This window comes from Eutrigla gurnardus (assembly GCF_963514095.1).
Source record: "Eutrigla gurnardus genome assembly, chromosome: 5".
Classification (NCBI taxonomy): Eukaryota; Metazoa; Chordata; class Actinopteri; order Perciformes; family Triglidae; genus Eutrigla; species Eutrigla gurnardus.
Window position 1 is genome coordinate 17,626,004 of NC_139919.1, and position 22,307 is coordinate 17,648,310.

General features: G+C 44.7%; 1 protein-coding gene across 7 annotated transcripts in view; it reads right to left on the reverse strand.

The window, feature by feature from the left end:
- Positions 1-22,307, reverse strand: part of pcdh19 (protocadherin 19) — a 54,047-nt gene that overhangs the window by 3,847 nt on the left and 27,893 nt on the right. For 4 of the 7 annotated variants that reach the window (XM_084010088.1, XM_084010090.1, XM_084010084.1 and 1 more), the window contains exons 3-4: positions 21,179-21,238; positions 19,244-19,427 (exon numbers count right to left, since the gene is read on the reverse strand). In XM_084010088.1, the coding sequence (XP_083866214.1) occupies positions 19,244-19,427; positions 21,179-21,238 (244 nt within the window). The remainder of the gene's footprint in view (positions 1-19,243; positions 19,428-21,178; positions 21,239-22,307) is intronic. The other 3 variants (XM_084010089.1, XM_084010087.1, XM_084010085.1) reach the window with 1 other exon arrangement.

The window sequence follows — 22,307 nt, forward strand, 5'->3', positions numbered from 1 at the left end:
AGGGACAGATATGCTAGAACTGTCTCTCATAAAGTATAATCTGACGAGAATGACAGATAAGGTGGTGACTAAATGCACGGAATACGGTGGCTGTTTGAAGCCAAACGTGGGAAGCGGAGCTCTGGAGGAGCAGCACAACAACCACGCAGACAGCGAATGACCAACATCCACGTGAATGCATCATAGCGAAGACAGAGGAGGCGCAGAATCAGCATCCTTTGATCGTGCTTGTGTCTAGATGCACACACACACACACACACACACACACACACACACACACACACACACACACACACACACACACACACACACACACACACACACAGCATTTCATCAACAAATACAGATTGAGCCATCCTCTTCCTCACGAGGCAGAGAACAATCCCAACACACGTGAACATCTGACAGCAATTTTGTTTAAAGCAAATTCACTTCATGAAATAATATTACCATCATCCACATAATCCACACTGGAGCACAAATAGTTTTATAAAACATTTCTATACAGCTGAAATCATTTTTTCCAGGCCAAAAAGTAAGACGGAGCTGACTAAATTCTCCAGTCCTGCGTGTGTGTACATTTGCATGAATGCTGATTTGTCTGAGGGACGGCAGCGGCAGCAATCAGGGAGACAAGAGGCACGAAGCTGAGAGTTTGGTTTAAAAAGAAGGGATCCAATCAGAATGTAATAATGTAATCAAAAGTCTTTAGGAAAGTCTTTACCAGGTACGAGGAACATGGAGGGCGATGAAAAAAAAACATGCCCGCACACCAGATGAGATTGTCTTTTCAAAGCCCTTTCAATTCCTCCTTCCTTTTTCCAGCCCGTGCAGCTGCTTTGCCATCAACTGTATTTTTTTGATACATTTCTAACAATAAATATGCCAATGTTTCACTCACAATAGCAACGTAAAAAGTATTTGTAAATATATATTTGTACTTGCTGGCATTGAGAGCTTCTTATACATAACGTACATTTCACAATGCAGATAATTCACTTCACTACATTTAGCATATCGGAGATTTCTCCTCAAATCTTGTTTGACATTAATCAGCTGAAAAATAAAAAAAAGAATCTGCTTCATCCAAGATTTACGAGGATCTCGGTTATGAATGCAATTTCCTCTAAATACGTTTGCCTTTTTCTACAGCCTGAAGCACTTTCTAAACCGTGAAAAGCCTCGAGGCACAAAGAAATATACGCAACTTTTATGCTCTCCATTTAGCGGTGTGTGCATATGCAGTGAATGGTATTCTCTCTCCTTTCGTTTAGGGGTCTATGGGAGAGCAACCGGGTTGTAAATGGCATTGTTGTGAAAGCCAAGTGCCATTAACACTCACACATCCTGCCTCTGCTTAGAGCTTCATAAAACGCAGATGTTGCTCTCAAAAGGCCCACAGAAAAATGCAAGAGACAAAATTTAAATAATAAAAAAAAAAAGTGACAGGCCATCGACCTCTCACACAACACAATCCCCCTCCTATTCCAAAAATATGAGACGGGATGAATGAATGGCTTTTACAGCGGTACTACAACATAGAAGATGGTGGAGGCAGCTCCCTGCTGTGAGTGTGTATTCAAAGTAATCGGGAAAATAAGCCTGCCAATCAGTTCCAGGAGCAGCATTAACGTACAGTAGAGAGCAGGATGTCATTGGGAACATTTCCTATCTACGATTTAAAACCTATTAATTACTGAGGGAGCTCCATCGGGAGGTGGAGGCTGTGTTTCTTAGTGGTCCACATTTGAATAAAAACAGTCTGGTAGTGGCAGCAAAATAAATGTACCAAACATCAGCTATCAAATCAAACGCACTTTAACACTAAATAAAGCTCCAAAGACTGGGGGAAAGCCACTGGGGATCACTTTAAATATAAATGTACTGATGAGCATGCTTTTGGGAAATAATATATATGACCATTTCAAACGCAAAAAGCCACATTCTCCTGATAATGTTGGTCATGTTGTTTCTGTTAGTCACCTGGAATAGCTTCGCATCAGCACGGGGAGAAAACCAACACGTTCCCATTTCATCTCACATCTGCAGCCCGCATTCAATCCCGACGCTTTCCCTCAATCAGATGAAGGGCGTCTTAACTTCCAGTCACAGCAGACAGATCTCCAGCGTGGGGATCCCATGAACTGACAAGCTCATTGCTCAGTGTACCCCTGTGCACTGCATATAATGATGCCTTCATGTCATACAGCTGGAGGTGCTATTTGTTTGTTGCTAATGTAGCAAAAAAACGAGGAATCAGCGAGAGACTCCAAATCCCACCGACACAAGGGAGGGGAGAGAGATATGCGTTCGCTGAACGAGGCAACTACCCATCCCTGAGCTTTCGCCAGCTATTTTGCGTCCTGCTTGGCTAACACACGGAGCTTGGCTTGGGAAACACAGGCGCTTTTTTCCCCCCTCCAAAATTAGCTCACACAGCCTCAAGGTTGAAAACAATGATGTAATCCCACAAAATGATTGTAAGCAGGCACAATAAAGCAGGAGGCCAGATCTGGAGGGCCAGAGACGGCGTTGAAACCAGATTTCGGCGGACAGAAATCTCCTTTTTCCATTTCTTCGTTTAGCTGGAGTCACGAGGCGATGGGCGCTCGCTGTGTGACACAATTCAGTCAGTTTGGTTTTACAGCATGATGAACCCTAAAAAAAGAATTTGGAACAGCAGCGTGGCATGATAAATCATTTTACAAAAGAATGTCTGCCACTTTTGGCTCTAACTACTTTTTTAGTGTTTTCTCTGTATGCTGACATATTCGTTGTAGCGGTTAACAATAAATGTCCTGATTCTGTTTGTCATATGAAAGACACCGAGGAACAGAAAGCCAGACAGTAGAACGTGGATATTACTGTGACAGCAGGTATTCAAGCAGATCATTTAGAGCAATTTAAACTAAGTATGTTATTCTTGTGGCCTGGATAGACGTCGCTGATTCCCTTTGATTTCCTTTGCTTTCCTGTTTTCTGTTCTGGTCTTTGATATTAAACCTTTTCAAAAAACTATCTAATATAGGCCGCCTGTAGACTGAGAAGACAATTATTGAGCCCGGGTGATTGAAAGAGGTCTGACATCATGCTGTACGTTTCTTTTTATTGCTGTGTGAAAGGACGGTTACACAATCCAGAAGAATTCAATTTCACAGAAAGTTAAATACATGTGACCGCAGACCCGCTGACCCTTTCTGAGGACAGCCTGGGAGACAATGTCTGAGTGCTGGACAGAAGGAACTCCTTTGCTGCTAAAATGCCATCCACTTCTCTCTTTGACGGTGAGATGGCTGTTTTCTAATTGCTCTCCGTATTAATTTTCTATCCTGGCAGTCACATGGCAAAGATTGATTAAATCTAAATTGTTACTACGGAGCCTTGATGGAGGCTGTGATGCTGACAGAAGCATCACAGGGGAGGACGGATACAGAAAACATGGCACCGGCGGAGTAGAGAGCGGTCAGTGATCAGACTCGCCGGAGACCTAGCGCACTTGGCCCCCGCCTGACGCTAACACCGGGGACGCAGCTTAACATTCAGGCTGCCCTAACTCCAGCAAAGGGCACTTCTACAGCCAGCTGAGGCGGAGGCTTGGCCGAGCAGCCTCCCATACTACTCACCAGGGAGAGTCCAAGCACTGCTGTCATCCCAGCCAGCCAATTCAGTCTGTGGGCCATAAATCAGCCTGGAGGCCTGGCTCCTGCGGGAGCGGCAAGATGGAGTGTGATGGTCTTGTTTTTACAAACAGTAGAGGGGCACCCTTACTGCGCCACGCAAGCCATCATTCTCTACAGAGCACCGAGTCGTCTTCTCCCAACAGCATCTGGTTGAGTCACATCAAGCTACCCCCCCCCCCCCCCCCCCCAGACACCCCCAGATTCATCCCTCCCAACGTCACCTCCTTCTCTTATCTCATCAGCACCGCTGTCTCACGTACATTGCTGTAATTAAATCAATTATTCGGCCCCCCAATCTGACCAGGATTTCTTCCACTCTCCCAGTCAAATATTAATTGTTGAGGAAATTAGATTCCCTGGGCGGCCCTTGTTAGTACTGTCATACGGCTGGTGAAACCTCGGCTTCATGTGGCACCGCTTCTATATCTATATATCTATATCTAAGCATTAGTACCACTCAATTTATCAAGAAGGAATTCACTATCTAATCCATCCAGCGCCCGAAGAGAGAGTCTGACAGGTTGTCTCTCCCACCAGGGCTGCCTGCATCCTCCCGAAAAGCTGACACAAAACTTCATTTTGAGCAAGAGAACAGTCGCAATTCTTAACAAACGCTCGTCGCTAATGGTTTTAAAAGCTTGCAGCAGTTCAAGTCAAACGTTTCACTTCCTCTGTCTGCATTCCCTGCCTCGCTGCTGGTCCATCCAGCCCAGCCCAGCGCGTTTCTACAGCAGGTCCCGGTATAAAGAATGAATTTCCAAACTGGTGTTGACAAATAACGCACTAGCTTCTAAATTGGTACAAACAGCATCTGTTTAACAGCTGTGTAACAGCAGCAGGGAGAAGAAAGGAAAAAAAAAAGCAATCGCTACGCTGTTTTATAAATCACTATGTCATCGCAGAGCTTTGTTTTGCTCAAACAAGTAGGACCACTAGCCAATGGACCGCTTGATGTAGTGGAAACGACGCGAGCTGGTTGTCCCGATGACATGCATGGGTGGGCTGGCTTCAGTGCCCCGGCAACAAACACTATGTGACGCCGCTTGCTGAGGGGATTCTCCCACCTTATTGGGCCCCGCTGCTTCCACCACGGACTCCGAGAGGTTGCAACGTCTCATTCAGGCAAGGAAGCATTACCTCCGGCTTCCATCCAGACAGACGCAACGCTCGGAAGGGCAGGATTTACAGCAGCTGGATCTCGTGTGATCTGCAGGTTTTAGACCATAATTCATGCCCCCATTTCGTACACTGCATGAGCCAGTGACGGTTTAACTCTCTCAACAGGCACTCTGGACTGGATTTAACCCAGGCACAAAGGCAAAGGGACCTGAACCCGGCTGCATGAGGCTGAACTCGACTAAACATGAAATGACAAAAGGTCTCCGGGATCCCAACCGTACAACCACAATGTCAATGCAGCAACATGACTGGTAGAGGAAAAAGGCGTTCTTCTGGATCAATATCATGAAAAAGTAACCACAGACCAAACAGATTCTGTTCAGGTTTTACTGTTTGTGTCAGATCACTGTCCTTACAGCAAAGTACTCGTGTTGTTGCCTGCGAAGCACTCCGGACAGAAAGACTTTGATTGTGATATTTCATTGTGTGTTATTTTGCAGTTTTTTGTTGGATGTGGCTCTGCAGGAGGATGTGTTGGGATAGTCCCTCACTGGTGCAGCAGGACACAGAGAATCTGACCACGCATTTCACTGATTATGCTTAAAGTGGTCTTAAATAAACAGTCGCAAAGTACCATGTAGCATATTCAATCACATTTAAATATTTTTCTTTTCATGATCAAGATAATAAGAGTATGTTGATATAGCTAAATGTTGATTGTTTTTTCTTGACTTCAAATAAGCCTTAAGGCATCACTGTGTTTTATATAATCATCAAATACAAACATCTTGTTATAATTTGTACATACATCAAAAAACAAAGTAAATTGTGTTGGGAAATAATTTATTAAAGAATTATGCTGATAATAACTGCATTTGTATGAGCTCTCCTCAAGAAACAGGATGAAAAAAGAACTAGACTATGAAACTGCAGCTTGAGCTCATCTTATATAACTTGATATATTCCTACTTAAAATGATATGATATTGTGAAGCAACATCAAGCTTTCCAGCTTTGTATTAATTTTTTAATCAAGGTAGAGGAAGCATTGTGTTACACGCTGAGGTGCTTCACTATAATGACACCGCAAATGTCACCCTTGTCAATTCTCAGCGTCCAAAATGCCCGCCAAATGATGGGCTTCAAATTAACCTGTGTCCTGGCGCTCCAGGCCCACAGCAACAATACGATGCACTCCCAGAACTCAGCACAGCAGGCCGCCGCCGGCCCGGTAGCAGACCTGCCCATGCCAGCCAGCCAGCCAGACTGCCTGCCTCCCTCCCTTCACTTGGCTCGTTTCCTCAACAATGCATCGGCAGAGGACATCTTTAAATACACCGGCACAAATGCAGCATTTCTGTGTTTAAGCTTGACCGAGCTAGCAAGCTAATTTGCTCCTAAACCCCTGAGTCTGGGAGAAGCAAGGGGGACAGAAACCAAGTCTTAAATTACATCTGCGAACGGGGTTGGGGGGGTAGAGGAGAGCTATGCGGGGAGCAGGGATGCAGAGGAGACGTTGGCTTAGGGGTGGCAGCACTTTGGGCTGAAAGTGTCGATGATAAAACTGTCAGGAACAACACGGTGCTTATGTCACTTTGTTTAATACCTAAATCGGGAGTGACAATTAGGCATTCCTTCAATGATCTAGAGGGGGTGGAATAAATCTCTATTATACTCGTAGTACACTAGTGTGAGTTTTCACTATTCCAGTGGGCAGGAGAGGCAATACTGCAAATGTCAGGGATATATAACACTGGATGAAGAGAAAACAATGGTTTGTGTGGCATTTAATAAACGAGAGGTCCATGACAATTTAAAGATGTTTCGCTCACACCCAGATTGCTATTTGTGAAACTTTTCATCCCAATGGTCAAAAATCATAACTCACCAAGAGTAGGGAAATAGATTTAGGATTTAATGGTTTTGAACGATCTATAACCCATAAACATCCTCCAGTAAGAAACCGATATATTCTCACATTTGCCGTTAAGAGACATTTCTCATAGTTTTCCTATTAGATTATGTTTTCCTTTCTCATGGGCTATTTCCATTAGCCATCTGTAATAAAGACAATATTTCATTGCCCGTCCATGTGTCCAGCTATAGACAACCAGGAAGCATACCAATATATTAGGATTTCCTCTCTCTGTCGGTGAAATTTAGCTTTGCCTCAACAGAGTGGCCTTACATAATTAATATAATGTGGCTTCTCATTCAGTCATGTTCACTTTGTGTCACCCTGGTCTATGTATTTTATATTCCATTTTATCTTGTCACAGAAGCTCCAGCATGATTCCCACTCTCTCATTTTATCCCCTTTCCAGTTTTTTCCGCTTTCTTCCTTTTCCTGACAATTTTAACAACCTCTGGAAGTAGGCCGCCGTAACACGGTGAGTGTGGTGGTATGTTGTGTGATGGGCAGGTTTAGCCAAGCTTGGCGAGACATATAGAGTAAGAGGGGGTGGGCCACGTTGGGACAACGATCATGGTCTGGAAAAAACATTCCCCCCCGTTTCCCACTGAGCCAGATTGACAGTGTCATTTGGGGACGAGAGGCATAAAAGAATGTAGGAAAAGAGAGCGAGGCCCTTGCTGCGAGAAGATGCATTAGATCTACACCTACTGTGCAGAGGAAAAGCATGAGGGGCGAGGGGCTTTTCTAACACTTTCTATTTCCCTGTCACAAAGGCCATTCAGTTTGCCATCTGGGAGGCATGCTGACTCTCTCCCAGGTTGTCTGTTATTCAGCACAGTGAGGTCTGCACCATGATACCATTTAATACCACACAGTCAGGACCGATGCTCGTAGCGTTAGCCACCCACCAGCCGGCGTTAGACTATATCGAGGATTGTCAGCGGTGAAGACAGTCCACGAGAAAAGGCTGCAGCTCGGATCTTAAGACACGCAGACTGGGATGGAGGTGAAGACGGGTCTGAAGAATAGAGAAGGAACTAATAGGCACATCTTTCCTGAACATGAACATGACTATAAAATACATACGGATGATGGCAGGGGTCTGACACAGTGGTAGTAATTGGATTTCTCAGGCCCCGTGCCCACTCATGATAACATGCTGAGCTGTGACATGAAAAATCCTTCTGTGAGGGTAGGGAGCAAGGTGCAGCAGAGTGGAAGTGACAGGTGTCAAAGATCCAATTCCCTCGCTCCTCACGATCCTTGAGTTCCTTTTTCTCTGGAGACGGCTGAGAAACAACCTGCCCCGTGGTAAAGCCAAACACCAAGCTTGACATTTAGTTGCAAATCCAAGCTAGTTAAACCTATGTAGAGTGCAGCAGAGGAGGCAGAGGAGGAGAGGAGGGAGGGCGCGGGGCTGGAAGCACTGTGGATATAAGAGGTCACGGCCTGATTGCTTGCTTTATTTATTTTCTGATGCTAATGTGAGCTGAATATAGAATGAGCGCAGGGTTCCTCCGATGTGCTGAAGAACACACAAAGGAGCCCCACTGCAAACCTTACAGATGTTGGGGTGGTAAATCAGTGTGTGGCCACGGCTCCCCCCCTGTCCTCTGCATGCATCCTGGCCCCATCTTTAACGAGGACTGCATGAGAGCAGGCACATCATTAAAAAGAGCCATTCTGAGACTTTCCTGTCTGCCATTAAACTTAACAGCCGACCTCTCCCATTACCTTTTATCCTCCCCTTTAAGAAGGAGGGAGACAACGGGGTTTGAAAAAGTCACATTTACCTGGAAAGATGCATCTGCTAACGTTATATTGCAAACAGGCAAATCAAGTATTTACTGTAGTTTTAACAGAGCTCGCACTAACCTGATTATACATAACATACTAATGCGGTATTATAATTCGCCTCAAGGAAACATCTTAGCAGAACAATACGAATTTGGAGGGCCGTTGTGAATAATGTTAACGTTGATGAACTTACTTTAATTTGATTATCCACTACCCCCAGCTACGCCACAACACCACTCTGCATCCTGTTCAGCTCTTGACCTTTCTCACACATGAGCAAGAGTCAAAAAGGGCATAATTCTAAGTGTGGGAATAGCACAGCAATTCAGATTGACTGGTTAACTCATTGTGGTGTTCGGGTTATGCACATTACAATTTTGACCTTGATACAACTAAAAAAAAGCCCAGTTAAGTGCTGTAGCAATGGCTGTTTCCTCAATATGAGGTACTAGCGTGCATGCTAATCCACTGAATCAGGAATGAACGGAGCACAGGGGTCTAAAAGACTAGGAGGTTTTTGAATATGAAGACATGTTGAAAGACAAAATCCAAAGCAAAGCCTTGCAGCGATCGGCGGCTGAGAAAAGGTTGGGGGAGGCTCCCGGGGTCTACAAACACACCTCAGCAGGTCCCTCCTGTCTTGTAACTGTGCCTTCACCTGCTCATCAATAGTTTATAATCTGGGTCACTGGCAGCCAAAACGTGCCTCGCACTATTGAAACCTACTCCAAATGTTGAATTACAACATAGTGAGCTCATCCCTGCAAGGTCATCTGGGGGACAGAGAGGGATCACTGACACTAATTGGTGAATGAAAGATAGTGATGATAGACATGGTTTGGACGACTTCTCTTTAACCTCTGTTTAACTTCCGCTGAGTACAAATCCAGAGAGCACATTCTGCCATGCTATGTTTCCCAGCATAGGCAGGGTCTCCGGGAGAGGGTTTCTGCATTTCAACCGCTATGAAGTGTTATAGAATAAATCATTCTCACTGAATATACATGAGGAGGAGAAAATATGGAAATATTATAGAAGTGCGCCTGAGGTAGTAACCTTTTGTTGCCACAACTGAGGGGGACGACATAACTTTACATATTCCCGCTGCATATTCTATCTGAGTTATAATGTTCTCTGGAGAAACGAGGTGATGAGAACTGAGATTAAAAAAAAACAAAAACAGGACATGACAAAGGCATCAGGGAAACAATGAGAAATCTCAAATGGATTAAAGAGGATGGAGGTATAGTGTTTTTCCCACTGAAAGGAAGTAATAGGGGTTAAAAAAAGAAATGCATTGCTGCAGCACAGGGGAGACCCCCTCCCCTCCCCCTCCCTCTCTCTCTCTTCCTCCGTTACCCCAGCTGCAGTGATAAATGTCTCTTTGTATTCTGGACAGAAAACTGCAGGCTACAATGCACTTGTCAGAAGACAGCTGATTTTCCCCTTAAACAGAGCAGAGTATATTCTTAATCTCTCTTTTCACAGAGGGAGAAGATAAAACAAATAACGTGTGCCGAGACACATAATGCCCAGAAAATCTCCAGGCATTACGTTTGTGTGACTCATAGCTACTGATGCGCTCCGGCGTGTACAACACGTGCCTGCAGCAGGTGTATGTGCGACTACATGCTATCTGTACTTTTGCTAAATTCCACAGCGTTTCTCAATCCGGTGCAATATAGCTGTGGTTCCACTATAGGGGCTCATAAATGGGAGTCAGTGCTACAGGTAATGGAGCTGATTATAGCTATCTGGGCTACGGGCCAGCTGCCAGACCCTGCCCTGCCTGGAGGGAGCACAGGCCGCCTGGTGTCTGATATCCTGGGATCCCTGTAATACAAGCCCTGCTTTGGCAGTCACTCTGCGACTATTCTGCCCACCTCCAGCCACACACTGAGGCTCCTTTGAATCAGTCTGTGTGTATAGTATGTCTTCATAGGGTTGTTTACTCCACATGGTATCAGTCTATCGTCAGATCATTGCGGCAACAAGGCATGTTTACTAGGAACTCTCTCTCTCTCCAGAACTCCAGTTGTCACCACAGAACCTGGATCGGATCTGGAGTTTTAATATCTGCTATTTTCTGCCCTTAGGTCATTACGGTTGTGGTGGACACACAACAAGGATGAATCAGTTGGAGACACATTCCTCAGTTCCAGCGCTATAGAAATCTTTTTTTTCAGTTGACCAGCAGCCATTAGCGGCAGAAAGCCTTTCCACTGAACTATTTCCATTAAAACTCCATCATATGAGGATGTCTAGACGCGTGCTGGTTAAAAGATACCATATTGGGTCATGTAGGGTCATTATATCACTAATAAGATGTGTATGAATGTAATTCACCTGGCTTCATTATAACATCCCTGGACATGTGCCATCCTGGAGAAAATCATCAACCATTGGAGAATTATACCAACAGTGACATCATATATTAGCAAATGTGTTCATCATAGAAAACAGAGATGAAATCATTCAGCAAACCTGAAAGCCTGGATGAACGGAGAGTGAAAAAAGAAAAGCTGCCTGATGGAAGCATGAAGCATCGCCAAGGCAAGACTGACAGCTGGTATCAAGGATGCAAAGCGAAAACATTAGGAGAGACTGGAGAAGAGACCTCAACACCAACAACACTAAAGATATGTGGCAGTCGATCCACAATGTCACCGGCTACAAAGCAGGAGCGCCCCCATCGTGCGTGAGGCCATGTTGCCAGATGAGATGAGCAACTTTTATGCTCGCTTTGATCTCCTCAACAAAGAGTCAGCTGTCAAGTCCGCCCCGCCTCTAGAGGATGGGCCACTGTCAGAATCCACAACCGATGTGAGGGGAAAAAACCCAGATGAGAGTGAATATGAGAGTGAATATCCGATCACTGACATTTTCAACATATCACTGTCACAGGAGAGCGTTCCCACCTGCCTCGAGACAGCCCCCCAACATCCCTGGACTGAAAAAGTCTGCAGTGTCCAGTCTGAAAGACGGCCGCCCTGTGACACGTGTCCCCATTCTGATGAAGTGCTTTGAGAAAATAACCAGCTTGCATGGAGTCAACGGATCCACAGAGGATGCCGTCTCCGTCGCCTCAGCTCTCAGACATCTTGAAAATAATAACACCTACAACCGAATGTTTGTTGATTTCAGCTCAGGATTCAACACTATCTCCCCCATGAAACTGATTGGTAAACTTGAGTACATCGCTCTGCAACTGGTTATTAGACTTCCTCACAAACAGACCCCAGGCGGCTCGAACAGGCAGCCACACCTCCTCCACTCTAGTGTTGATCACCGGAGCCCCCCAGGGCTGCGTGCTCAGCCCCCTCCTGTTCTCACTGTACACCCACAACTGCAACCCCCGAAGAGAACTCTGTTTTGAAGTTTGCATATGACACTACCATCGTCGGCTGAATTACAAACAGCGGTGAAGCTTGGCAGAAAAGGTGCTCGGAGAACAAGATACTGACGCAGGAGGAGACACACACACACCCCTGGCTACGGAGCTGAGGTGGAGCATCATAAACAACCACGTGGTCATCACACATCTCCAATCTGGTGGGAAAAAATGCTTAGAACCTGCTGTATTTTTCTTAAAGAAGAAAATGCGAATGTATCTGCATCCCTGAAAGGAAAATTATTTGCCGGAGTTTTCACTGTCACAATACGGGTGTGCGTGAGACAGCCTCTGCACACGCACTCGCTGTCTGTGGGTGGTGAGGATGTAAAATAATGAACACCAAGGGGGAGGAGGCTTTCTTAACCTCTCATTAGGCTATATTTGCATCACACGGAGATAAGATTATCACTGTAATGCAAATTGTGTATAGATTACAATCCATGGCAGCGAGTCCACGTCAGACTGGAGGTACCAGATCCTCGCCGAGGTACAGACGGGGCTGCAGTCTTATTACTTGCAGTGAAGAAGAGGTCGGGCCCACGCAGTGACCTCAAAGAATTAAACACACGGCGGTGCGGTCAGGAAAAATGGCTGCCGCCTCGGTTCCTCAGAGGAGAACGAGAATCAATCGCAGCCACAAAAGGCGAGGAGAGTGGAGAAAATGCTACAGCTCTCCTACTTGAATTTCACTCCGTTCCTCCCCACCAGTAGTATTTCTGGCTTGTGCCATCTCTTTATCTTCCTCCCTCGCTCTCTCTCTTGCCCCCCCTCCTTCTCTGATTAACCTTTAAAGACACACACACACGCACACACCATATAGTATGTACACACACTCAGACAAGATTTAAAATTCAGGTACTTTCTCCTCTCGCTTTAATACACACTCGGCCCCCATCAACTTCAGAACATTACCTGTTCTTAATCTCCCTCCCTCTGTCTGGGATCATCCTGATCCCCCTGTTTTCCCATCTGCTGTCAATTGGGGCCCAGCTTGGCTAGGTGTTCAACAAACAACTGTGATTCACTTGGTTTCTGCAGAGATTATTAACACACCTAGCATGCCACGGCATCATGAATAAGCAATGGAGATCCGGAGCCCTATTTTCTCTCCGTCTCTGTTTCCTCTCTCTCTCCGTCTCTCTCTCTCTCTCTCTCTCTCTCTCTCTCTCTCGCCCTGCCGTGTTGTGAACTGAATGCCAGGATTGTCTAGAAAATGAGCTGTCAGTGGAGGGTCTGCAATGAGATACATCAGGCTCATTGTGAGCCCTAGAAAATAATGAACTATTCCCATTTCTCTCTCTGATATGTTCAATACGCTATCCGTGACAAGTGCAGAGAGATAAGCAGTCCCCCCTTGAGCTGATTAAATACACTGGGTACATCCAGGAGAGCTTTGGCAGAATGAGGGTTCAGGGGATGCCATCACAGTATTAGAACATAACTATACGTTTTTAGTCTGGGAAAGAAGACCTTCAGCATGCTTCCTTTGCTCGTGACTGTTAGTGTGTGCAGTTAAGGAAGCGCGAGCTAGAGGCGACGCTTGCAAAAACTTAACAGAATCAAAACATCTCAAGTTTGTTTAAGCGCTTCCTCACATCTCTTAACTCATTCCCTTGTGGAATTAACTAAAGAACTGAAGGGATGGGCTCACATATGAATTTTGTTTTAAAAAAAGCTGTTGGTTTACTTATGCAAGTGCTAAAAAAACAAATACTAGAAGCCAATTATTTTAATTTCCAACACACATAAAAGAAGTGTAGTTATCGGGCCTGACCAATTAGGTGTCCTCTGCAAGATTTTAGATGCTGCCCATCGCACCACAGCCAATTCTCCCACCAATCACTGTGTTCACACACTCAAACAGAAACAGTTTAAAAATAAGCTATGCAGCAATACGTTGCAGATTATTCCCCAAACACCTGAATAGTCTTTGCAATGTTCCCTAATGACTGCAGGGGCGTAACTGATATTAACTCAAGTTATTTATTACATTTGCCAAAGTTTCTAGTCAGCTATTAGCACTCTGCTTCAATGGTAATCAATAAGCAACAGAGAACTACTTTTTCTTCCCTGGGCCCCAGAATCCCAGAAAAGGGGGCTTATATTCGAGGCTACGTACTTGTAGTACTAAATGTACTAATGTAGTGTTTGGTTAAAGAAGTCTTAATATTACAAAATAATAGTTTTAAAATAGTATTAGTAATAAAAAGCAATTCAGAATTCATTTTTTCTTCTCTCATTTGGGGCTCCACCACAGATGGATAGCGACCCTGATTCCCGCTGATGTCCAAACTGTTTTATTGGCTCGCTCTGCTCAGTGAGATATGGAAAAACAAAGATAGAGAAAACCACATCGCTCCTCTAAATGATAGAGGCTTATTTTACAGGGGCAAAATCAATATTGGTTGTTTCTTTTTATTATATTAAGAGTAATTTCGATAAGACAGAGCGAAAGATCTCACTGAGTCACAGAGTTGAGCACAGATGGCACCCGCTTGAAATTACATTTTATTTCCTTCTACAGTACTTCCTCAAGCTTCCACATCTGAGAGGCTAAATCTGCATCTTCGGCGGTTCATTACAGACTTCGCTACACCTGCGAGCGAGCAGTCTCTGGTGTGTTTGAGCATGCGACGTGTGTGCACTCTATCTTCCTTAATGCTTGTATTGCACTGAGCTCTTTGTCACTGTCAGCCATTTTACCTCCACCATGGGTTACACATTAGATTAGGCAAATCCAAATCAAAATGGATGGTCCCTGTATAGAGGTTTTATGTTAATCTAATCAAAAAATATCATAACCCAACACATGTTGTTGTCAGCCTGAATCACAAGGAGAGTTGTGGTGCTTAATTCAATCAAATGTTGCTTGAGAATCAGTCAAATCCTTCGGCACAGTCACAGTTATCTTGGAGTGAGGGAATGAGGGGTGGGGGGGAAATCACTCCTACCTGTCAGAGAGATTGTTTCCTCCTTCCCTCTTTTTATTTTCTCTCGCTAAGACTGCTTACTAGACTCTCAGCTCATCTCTCCATCTCTGTCTCCCTCATGCAGACTCTCTCTCCCCCTCTCGTGTTGTCAGCACAGCCCTGTTCCTGTTGCCTTCCTGATTCTGACACCTGTCAGCATTTTTTCGTTAGTAGATCAGAGAACTGCAAACTAGAAATGTTTCCGTGTTGAATTTGGGGCAAGTTTGCAGCAGAAACATGTGAGGTGCCTTTACTCTTTCTTTAATTCAACAGGGGAAGGGAACTGCCTGACTGGCACAAAGTTGGGAGATGGGGTTCGGAGATGTTTGCAGTCAGTAGATGGAAAAAGAAGAGGAAGACAGAAAGACATATGGAGGGAGAAGGAGAGAGAGATGAGGGGTGGGGGTGGGGGGCTGAAATCAATTAGGAACAGTGAAACCCTGTGGATCCGCTGATGGAAGAAGGGAATATGGAGAAGTCTGCGGCCTACGTAGGGGGCTTCCATTCCTGGGCTCCAGCTTCAGGCACACACCCATAGGGAGCCAACAGATAGATGAGAGATATTCTCCAGAGGTGGAGGCTGAGGAATGTCAGAAATAAAAGAGGCCTGTTCCCGGGCTCTGGTTAATTGAGCAGTCTTGGATCCCTTTGAGTCCAATAAGTCTCGTTTTTTTGAAGAAAACTTATACACTGACCTGGAAATAATTCCAAAACCACGACCACAACCCCTCTGCACTGAACGTGAAGCTACATTGCACTCCCCTTTCCCCTCCCGTGGAGATAACTCGAGCGATTTAACAATACACGAATCTTAATCCTTCAAAGCCATGGCTCATCCATATCCGGAAGGAATTAAAGTGTGAGCTGTGACAATCAAGGAAGTCGGGAGAAAAAAAAAATAGATTTAGCTCTCTTTGTCACCAGCCCCCTCGGAGTCTGTTCCCTTCGCTTCTCCCTTGACACTAATGGTTCTACAGAGCCAAAGCTAGCATGTCACACATTCAACCAAATCCCCCTAACTTCACAGACATGCCTATAAAGATAAAGACAAATTCATTTTATATAGCTCTTCTTCTGAGTTTACAGCGATATCATCCATTATTATTCTATTGGCAGATATGCCACAGCCATTACATGTTAAAGATAGCCCTTCCTTTACAGATTTCAAGAGATTTTATGTAATTTGTTCTTCAGATACCTCCTAATCTAATCCAGTGGGTGAAGATGATTCAGGGTCAGGTTTTTCAAAAAGAGCACTTTAAACTTTTGGCAGGGATTCAACAAAAGAGGCATTCGCTCAGATTTAAGGCTGAAATTTCTTCACAAGCTCTTCGCTTGCTGAACGTTACCTTGGTGGTGGCTGGTCCAGGAATAATGAATAACTGTGGTTGAACTATAGGGGGGGGGGGGGAACCAACTCCTACAGTTTAATAAAAGGGAGGAAAATGCCCATGCGATTCAGAGCTGGGCTAGTTAGCAGCAGAATCTCATCATACAACTGGATTCCCACATGAAAGAAACAACATGATGGGGTCTTTGTGTAGAGGTAACGGCGTGTCTGCTGGGCAAACAACACCTTTACATGGCTCTGGGAACAGTAAACATTTGCACTGTAAAAGCCCGAGAGTTTAACCCTTCCTGCTTCTCCCCCTTCCAGCCTCCTTTTGTTGTCAGCACTTAACACAAGAAAATAGAACAATAAAAACACACAAAACAAACACGGCTCTTCTATCCTCGGCTTGTGTGCGTTGTTGTCCTTTGGCAATTGCAGTTTCTCAACTTGTTTTCTGCTTTAGCTGGCAGGAGAGGCGCACTACACAACCGTTAGTCCCAGAAGACAGCTAAGCAGCAGGGTGTTTAGTGAACATGCCTGTTTGTTTTCTGACAATTCCCTCCATACTGTCAATAGCACGAGCAGACAGTGTCCATTTTTTTTTTTTTTTGTCGTCAATTAAGACAGGCGAGCTCAAAGTGAAACCGCATCATCACATGAGTGCAACCACATTGCGGCTCTCGTATTATACAAAGCTCAACTGTTCTATTTCTGCCTTCGTCCTCAAGTGAGTTTGCACGGATGAAAATGAAGGAGGGGAAAAGAGGAAGCTAGTGTTCCCCCGAGGAGCGCCACACACAAAAAAAAATCTGATGATGTAAAATCCTCATACAACAGGAGAGACAGATTCAATTGTGCGTCATGCTGAATCTGCCCATCTCCGTCAGCCCAGCATGCCCTTTAACTGCGTAATTAGACCGTTGAGATGGTAATAGGGACGATTTCATTTACTATGTCATTACATTTCTGCACGTGTAAGGATCTTTGGTCAATTCATTTAATAATTATGAACAGCCTCTCATTACTCTCTGGTGTGACCAGTGCTGCTGACTGACTTTCAAAACAAAGGGGGGTTGGAAGCTTCCAGGAAAGCCATTTCTTTACTGAGAGAAACTGCTGGACAAAGTGAGCCTGTAGCCGCTATAAAAAAAAAGGGGGGGGGGGGGAAGAAAGCCAATAACAAACCATCTAATTGTAATTCCAAACAGATTCTGGGGTATCATCTATTTGTTCTGGTCAAAAGAATGGACAGCACTGTGAAATAGCCTCTTGTTGTGCTTACCAGCAGTGTGGCGCTGCATTATACATTCAGGAGGCATGCATCCATTTTGCTGAAACAGATACAATCATTGGTGGTGTTAATGAAAAAAGAACTGCCTCAGAGAGCTCTCACCACTTGTAATATTCCTCGTGTACATCATTTATAATTGTCTCCGATAATGAGATCCCACTACTAGAAAAGCTGTCAGCATGAATTTCTGAAGTATTTTTTTAAGTTTTGTTTTTTTTTGGGAAGGGTGGGGGGGGGGGGAGCAAATTCACTTTTCATTGTTCATTATCATTTGACGTCCCCGAGGAAATGTGCTGTACAGAGTTGATGCTGATGGTCACCAAACTTCCTGGCCCTACATACATCATCTACGTCTCAGCTCAGCACAACATATAGGCAACCGGCCTCGAAGGCAGAGCCATTTGTTTGACTCCGTCCCAGATTAAATAAAGTGTAGGAAGCCTAATGTTATTATTACCCAGTCAAACAACATCAACAGCCAAATTGCTCCAAGTGAAGCATCTGGTTAGTTAAATGTGCCAGGGACCAGACAAGGAAGAGCCTACACGTCTATTACAGCTCCTCCAACCGAACCCACACACTTCAGTCAGATGATTAAAAATAGATACATAATTTTCCAAAAATCCCATAATCTTCATCCCTTTATGCATTTCCACAAACTAGGATTCCTTTTGGTTATCTCCTGCTCATTAAAATGTCTTTCCCATATGAGCCGAGGAGGAAGAGAGTGGAGTAGTGAGAGAGTAGACAGCCTGACTGGGGCAGCGTTCGTAAAGATAAAAAAAAAAAAAAAAGAAAGAAAAAGCAACCAAAGTGATGTTGACGGTAAGTGAGGCAAGAAAAACGAAATTTGGCACACGTTCCCCCACATTGCAGCACAACGCAAACGTAAAGTTCAGATAGTGCGAGTGATATCGGTGAGTGCTGTCCTCGGGAGTGTGCTTTCAAAATAAAATGCCCGGCGTTTCCACCCCACTCCGAATAAAATGGCCAAATGTAAGTCTTTCTAAAATGTCTGCAATTTTTCATACATGCCGAGTGCTGAGCTGTTACACCTGTGCACGCCGTGTTGCCTTTGAGCTCGAGTAAATACCCGCAGGTGCATAAAGCAACCTCGCGTGCTCCAGACAGCTTTCTCCTCTCTCTCTCGGCCTTCCTTTACTCCCTGCTTCAGTCTGACTGGCAGTAGTTAAGAACGAACATGACCCTTACACTGACTTCTGCCAACCAAGTGGATTTCTTTTTAAACGCTAAGTCAGAAATGAAACATCAACATTAATTCCCTGCTAAACGCTCCCGCTGAATAATGTATGAGGGCACATGGAGCTATGTAGATTTCCACCTTCTACCTTTGTGAGCCTAATTGCCGCCATTCAAGCACATCTGAAGTCGGCAGACATGGCTACTATCAGTCAATAATGTTGCCTAAGCCTGTATCAAAGGGTAGCCTTAGCTGTCAGAGATCCCTCGCATTAGTTGCTCTAGCAGGACATCAAAGACAAAAAAAAAAAAAAGTGATGTTATTCATACTTGCAGATCTGAAGCTCACACTCGGCATAATGCACCTTAAAAGATGCTCTTGTGGCATAAAAACAGACCCGGGCGCACACAGGAATACACATCTTATCTTGAGACGAAACACACTCCGAGGGATGTTGCAACCCTCCACACACACACACACACACACACACACACACACACACACACACACACTGACATTCACGTCCAAGCAACAGGTTTCCTTACCTTGGTCGGGCAGCTGGCAAACATTGGGGGGGACAGTCATGTTCAGCACGTCATTGACAGCCGTGTCAACATAGTGTCCTCTCTGGACGTCGTGTTCGCTGTCGGTCTGGTCGCTCTCCTCGTGGCCGCTGTCCTTCAGACTGTTCCCCTCCAGGTCCTTGAATGTCGATGTGCTACATGGGGGCCAGGAGGGAGAAGAGGGATATGTTGATTAACTGTCACATCACCTTTCTTTCACATGCTCTCCTTCGTCCCTGTGTCTCTGATGCTTTGCGACGAGCTGTCTGTCTTTCCTCTCCCTGTCCTTTTCCTGTCCTCTCTATGAATTCTTTGCTCTTTTACGTGGAGTATTTCCATGAATTCAAAACGGATAAATAAGGGGGTTTTTTTTGGGCTGTTGTTGTTGCAAGCCTTAGTTAAATAGTATGCTTTTGCAAAGACCAAAGCCTCTCTCCAGCTGCTGCGCTTACAGTAACCATGAAATAAAAAGGAAGTTCAAAATGGTTTAGAGCCTTTTTGGATAAAGTGCTTTTTTTTTTATTTGTTTTTACTTCTCAGATAGCAAGGCTGCTATGGTTTGTCCCAGACAGGGGGCATTTTGGATGGATGCACTGACTTCAAGGACATAGCATTGAACAAACAGGAGGCTTCCACTCACTACAATCAAACAAATACTGCAGTAATCAGGAATTCCTGGAAGGAAGATGGATGCAGGAAACACTGGAGGCATACAAACTGAGCATCTGTCTTGTTTGGGGCTCACAGTCAATAAAGACGGTTGGGGGGGGGGCACAATCAACAGCTGCACAGTAACAGCATGATTTCCCTTCATTTGATTTCCATCCCACTGGAACAAATTCCGCTTTACAAACAACACTAAATGGGGGTGAATATATGAACATGTGTTCTTGCAGGGGAGGAAACCTATATGGATGAGATCACGAAGTGGGAAGAAAGGAAGGTTAGAAAGGAGACGGAACGGTAAACAATTTTGTGCAAACAAGAAGAAAGGTAGAGGGAGTGAAGGACAGTACAAGGTAGCTGCATTCCCGGACCCCAAAGCCTCGCATTCTCCAGCCCGGGAGAGAGGACTGCAGGTAATGCTTGCTCTCTGATGCTATCATTGTAATTGCACCTGTCCCAGACCATAGGCTCACTGGCTCCTGAGGGGATTTCTTTGTAGTGTGCTGCAGAGGCCCACACTTGAATGCTCTTTGTTTACATTAATGCCGGGAATCTTTTGGGGGGGGGAAATTGCCATAATGGGTTTTCAAAAGGCCGGGACGGCCTCAAACAAAAGAAAGAATGGAATGTTCCATAGCTGCAGGTAGAAAGGCTGAATTGTAGTTTTCTAAGTGAGCCTGGTTACAAAACCGTGGCTAGAGGGAATTTTTTTACAAACCCCCCCACATTCCTGCAACCCTATCTAATATTGTGCTTTAAGTTATAGTACAATATGCAGTGAAAACATTAATTCTTCACTTTTCACCCAAGGAAAAAACAACAACATCATCATCATTGTTGTTTTGGAAAAAAAACAGGGGAAGAAAAGCACTTGAGAGTTCTCTTGCATATAATTTAATCATTGAGTGATTGTTTTAAGCCTTAAACTGATGCAATTCAAGCCGCATGTGTTGCTAATGAAGCAAATTACGGGAGAGTAATAAGGTTATCTGTAAATATTAAAATCATTACTTGCTGATTCCGCTGCTGTGTGTAATCTAATAATCTGAAATGTGGGAGTTTGTGTCCCGTTTCAACAAATGTCTACTATTACCTATTATTCCTACTATCTCCCATTGCAATTATACCGAATGGGAAACATGCAGGAACACACGCAAACTGCTGAAACGGTAGCTGTGCACTCATTAGATAAAATAATCACAGATAACAATGGTAACAAGGTGCTGGCAACACATCCCTAATCAACACATACCTTTTAATGAGGTGGGCTCTGCTATTCACGTAACTGGAGTCAATGGAATAATTCTCCGTCTGAAACAGAACGATGCAGGGGGGTGAGGGGGTTGAGTGGGTGGGGTGGGGGGTTGTGGTTGAGGGATGATGGGGGGGCAACAGAGAGAGGTACTTTTAATAACCAAAATAATGTTAGGAGTAATTGGCTTTCAGTTGAAATGTTATTTTCCACAAAAGGCCCCGGTGAGCAGCCTCGGCTTTCAAAGGGCTGAATCCTATTCTCTTTCAAAGCACACACACGGAGAGGCTGACTGGGAGTTGAGAGCGAGGGAGAGTGCTGCAGCGAGCGCAAGCCTCTCTTCTCCTCTTCACCCTCCCCACTCTCAATCCCTCGCTTCCTCTCCCCGCTACCGGTCAGCGCTCCGTCTTTAAAATGGAGTCATTAGGACGGACAGACCATCATGCAGACAAGGGGGAGGAAAGTTTCTCCTTTTTTTTTTCTGAACTCTTCACTTTTGCCATGTTTGAGAAGGCATTAATGTGGAAATATTAAATAAATAACTGCGAGAGAAGTAGATGAAATTAAGAGTGTACCGGGGGAATCTTAACTCTGCAATTGCAGATGAAAAGGCTATTAGAATATGCATACGATAGATCTCTGACCCACATTAGAGAACACAGTTCAAAGGCATCCTACATTCAGTTTAAAAAAGAAATGGAGAATGTCGTGTGAGCGCACATGGACAGGGGGGTTTGTGTACACTGTGCAAGTCGCCCCTCGTGTGTTTGCCAAGCATCTACTCAGACTTTGTAAGATTTCAGAGGGCCAAAGGGTATCAAAGCCTCTCAAAGGACTTCCCCAGCCCCGTGAAAAGCCAGGATACGACCCCGACGATAAACTTTGATAAGATGCAGGTGTTTTCTGCAGAAAGAAAGCAGAACCTTCACTTAAAATTCCACGGCGCAGATACTGTATTCTGATAAAAAAAAGAGAGAAGAAGCTGGGCTGACTTCCGAGGGACGTCTACGGTGCCGATATCAAAGCCACGTCGGAAAAGAAAACTCACCCATATGATAAGAAAGGTTAATGCAGGCACTGAGGCGCAGTTGCTGATTATCAAGTGAGCTACACATTTGACACAGGCCT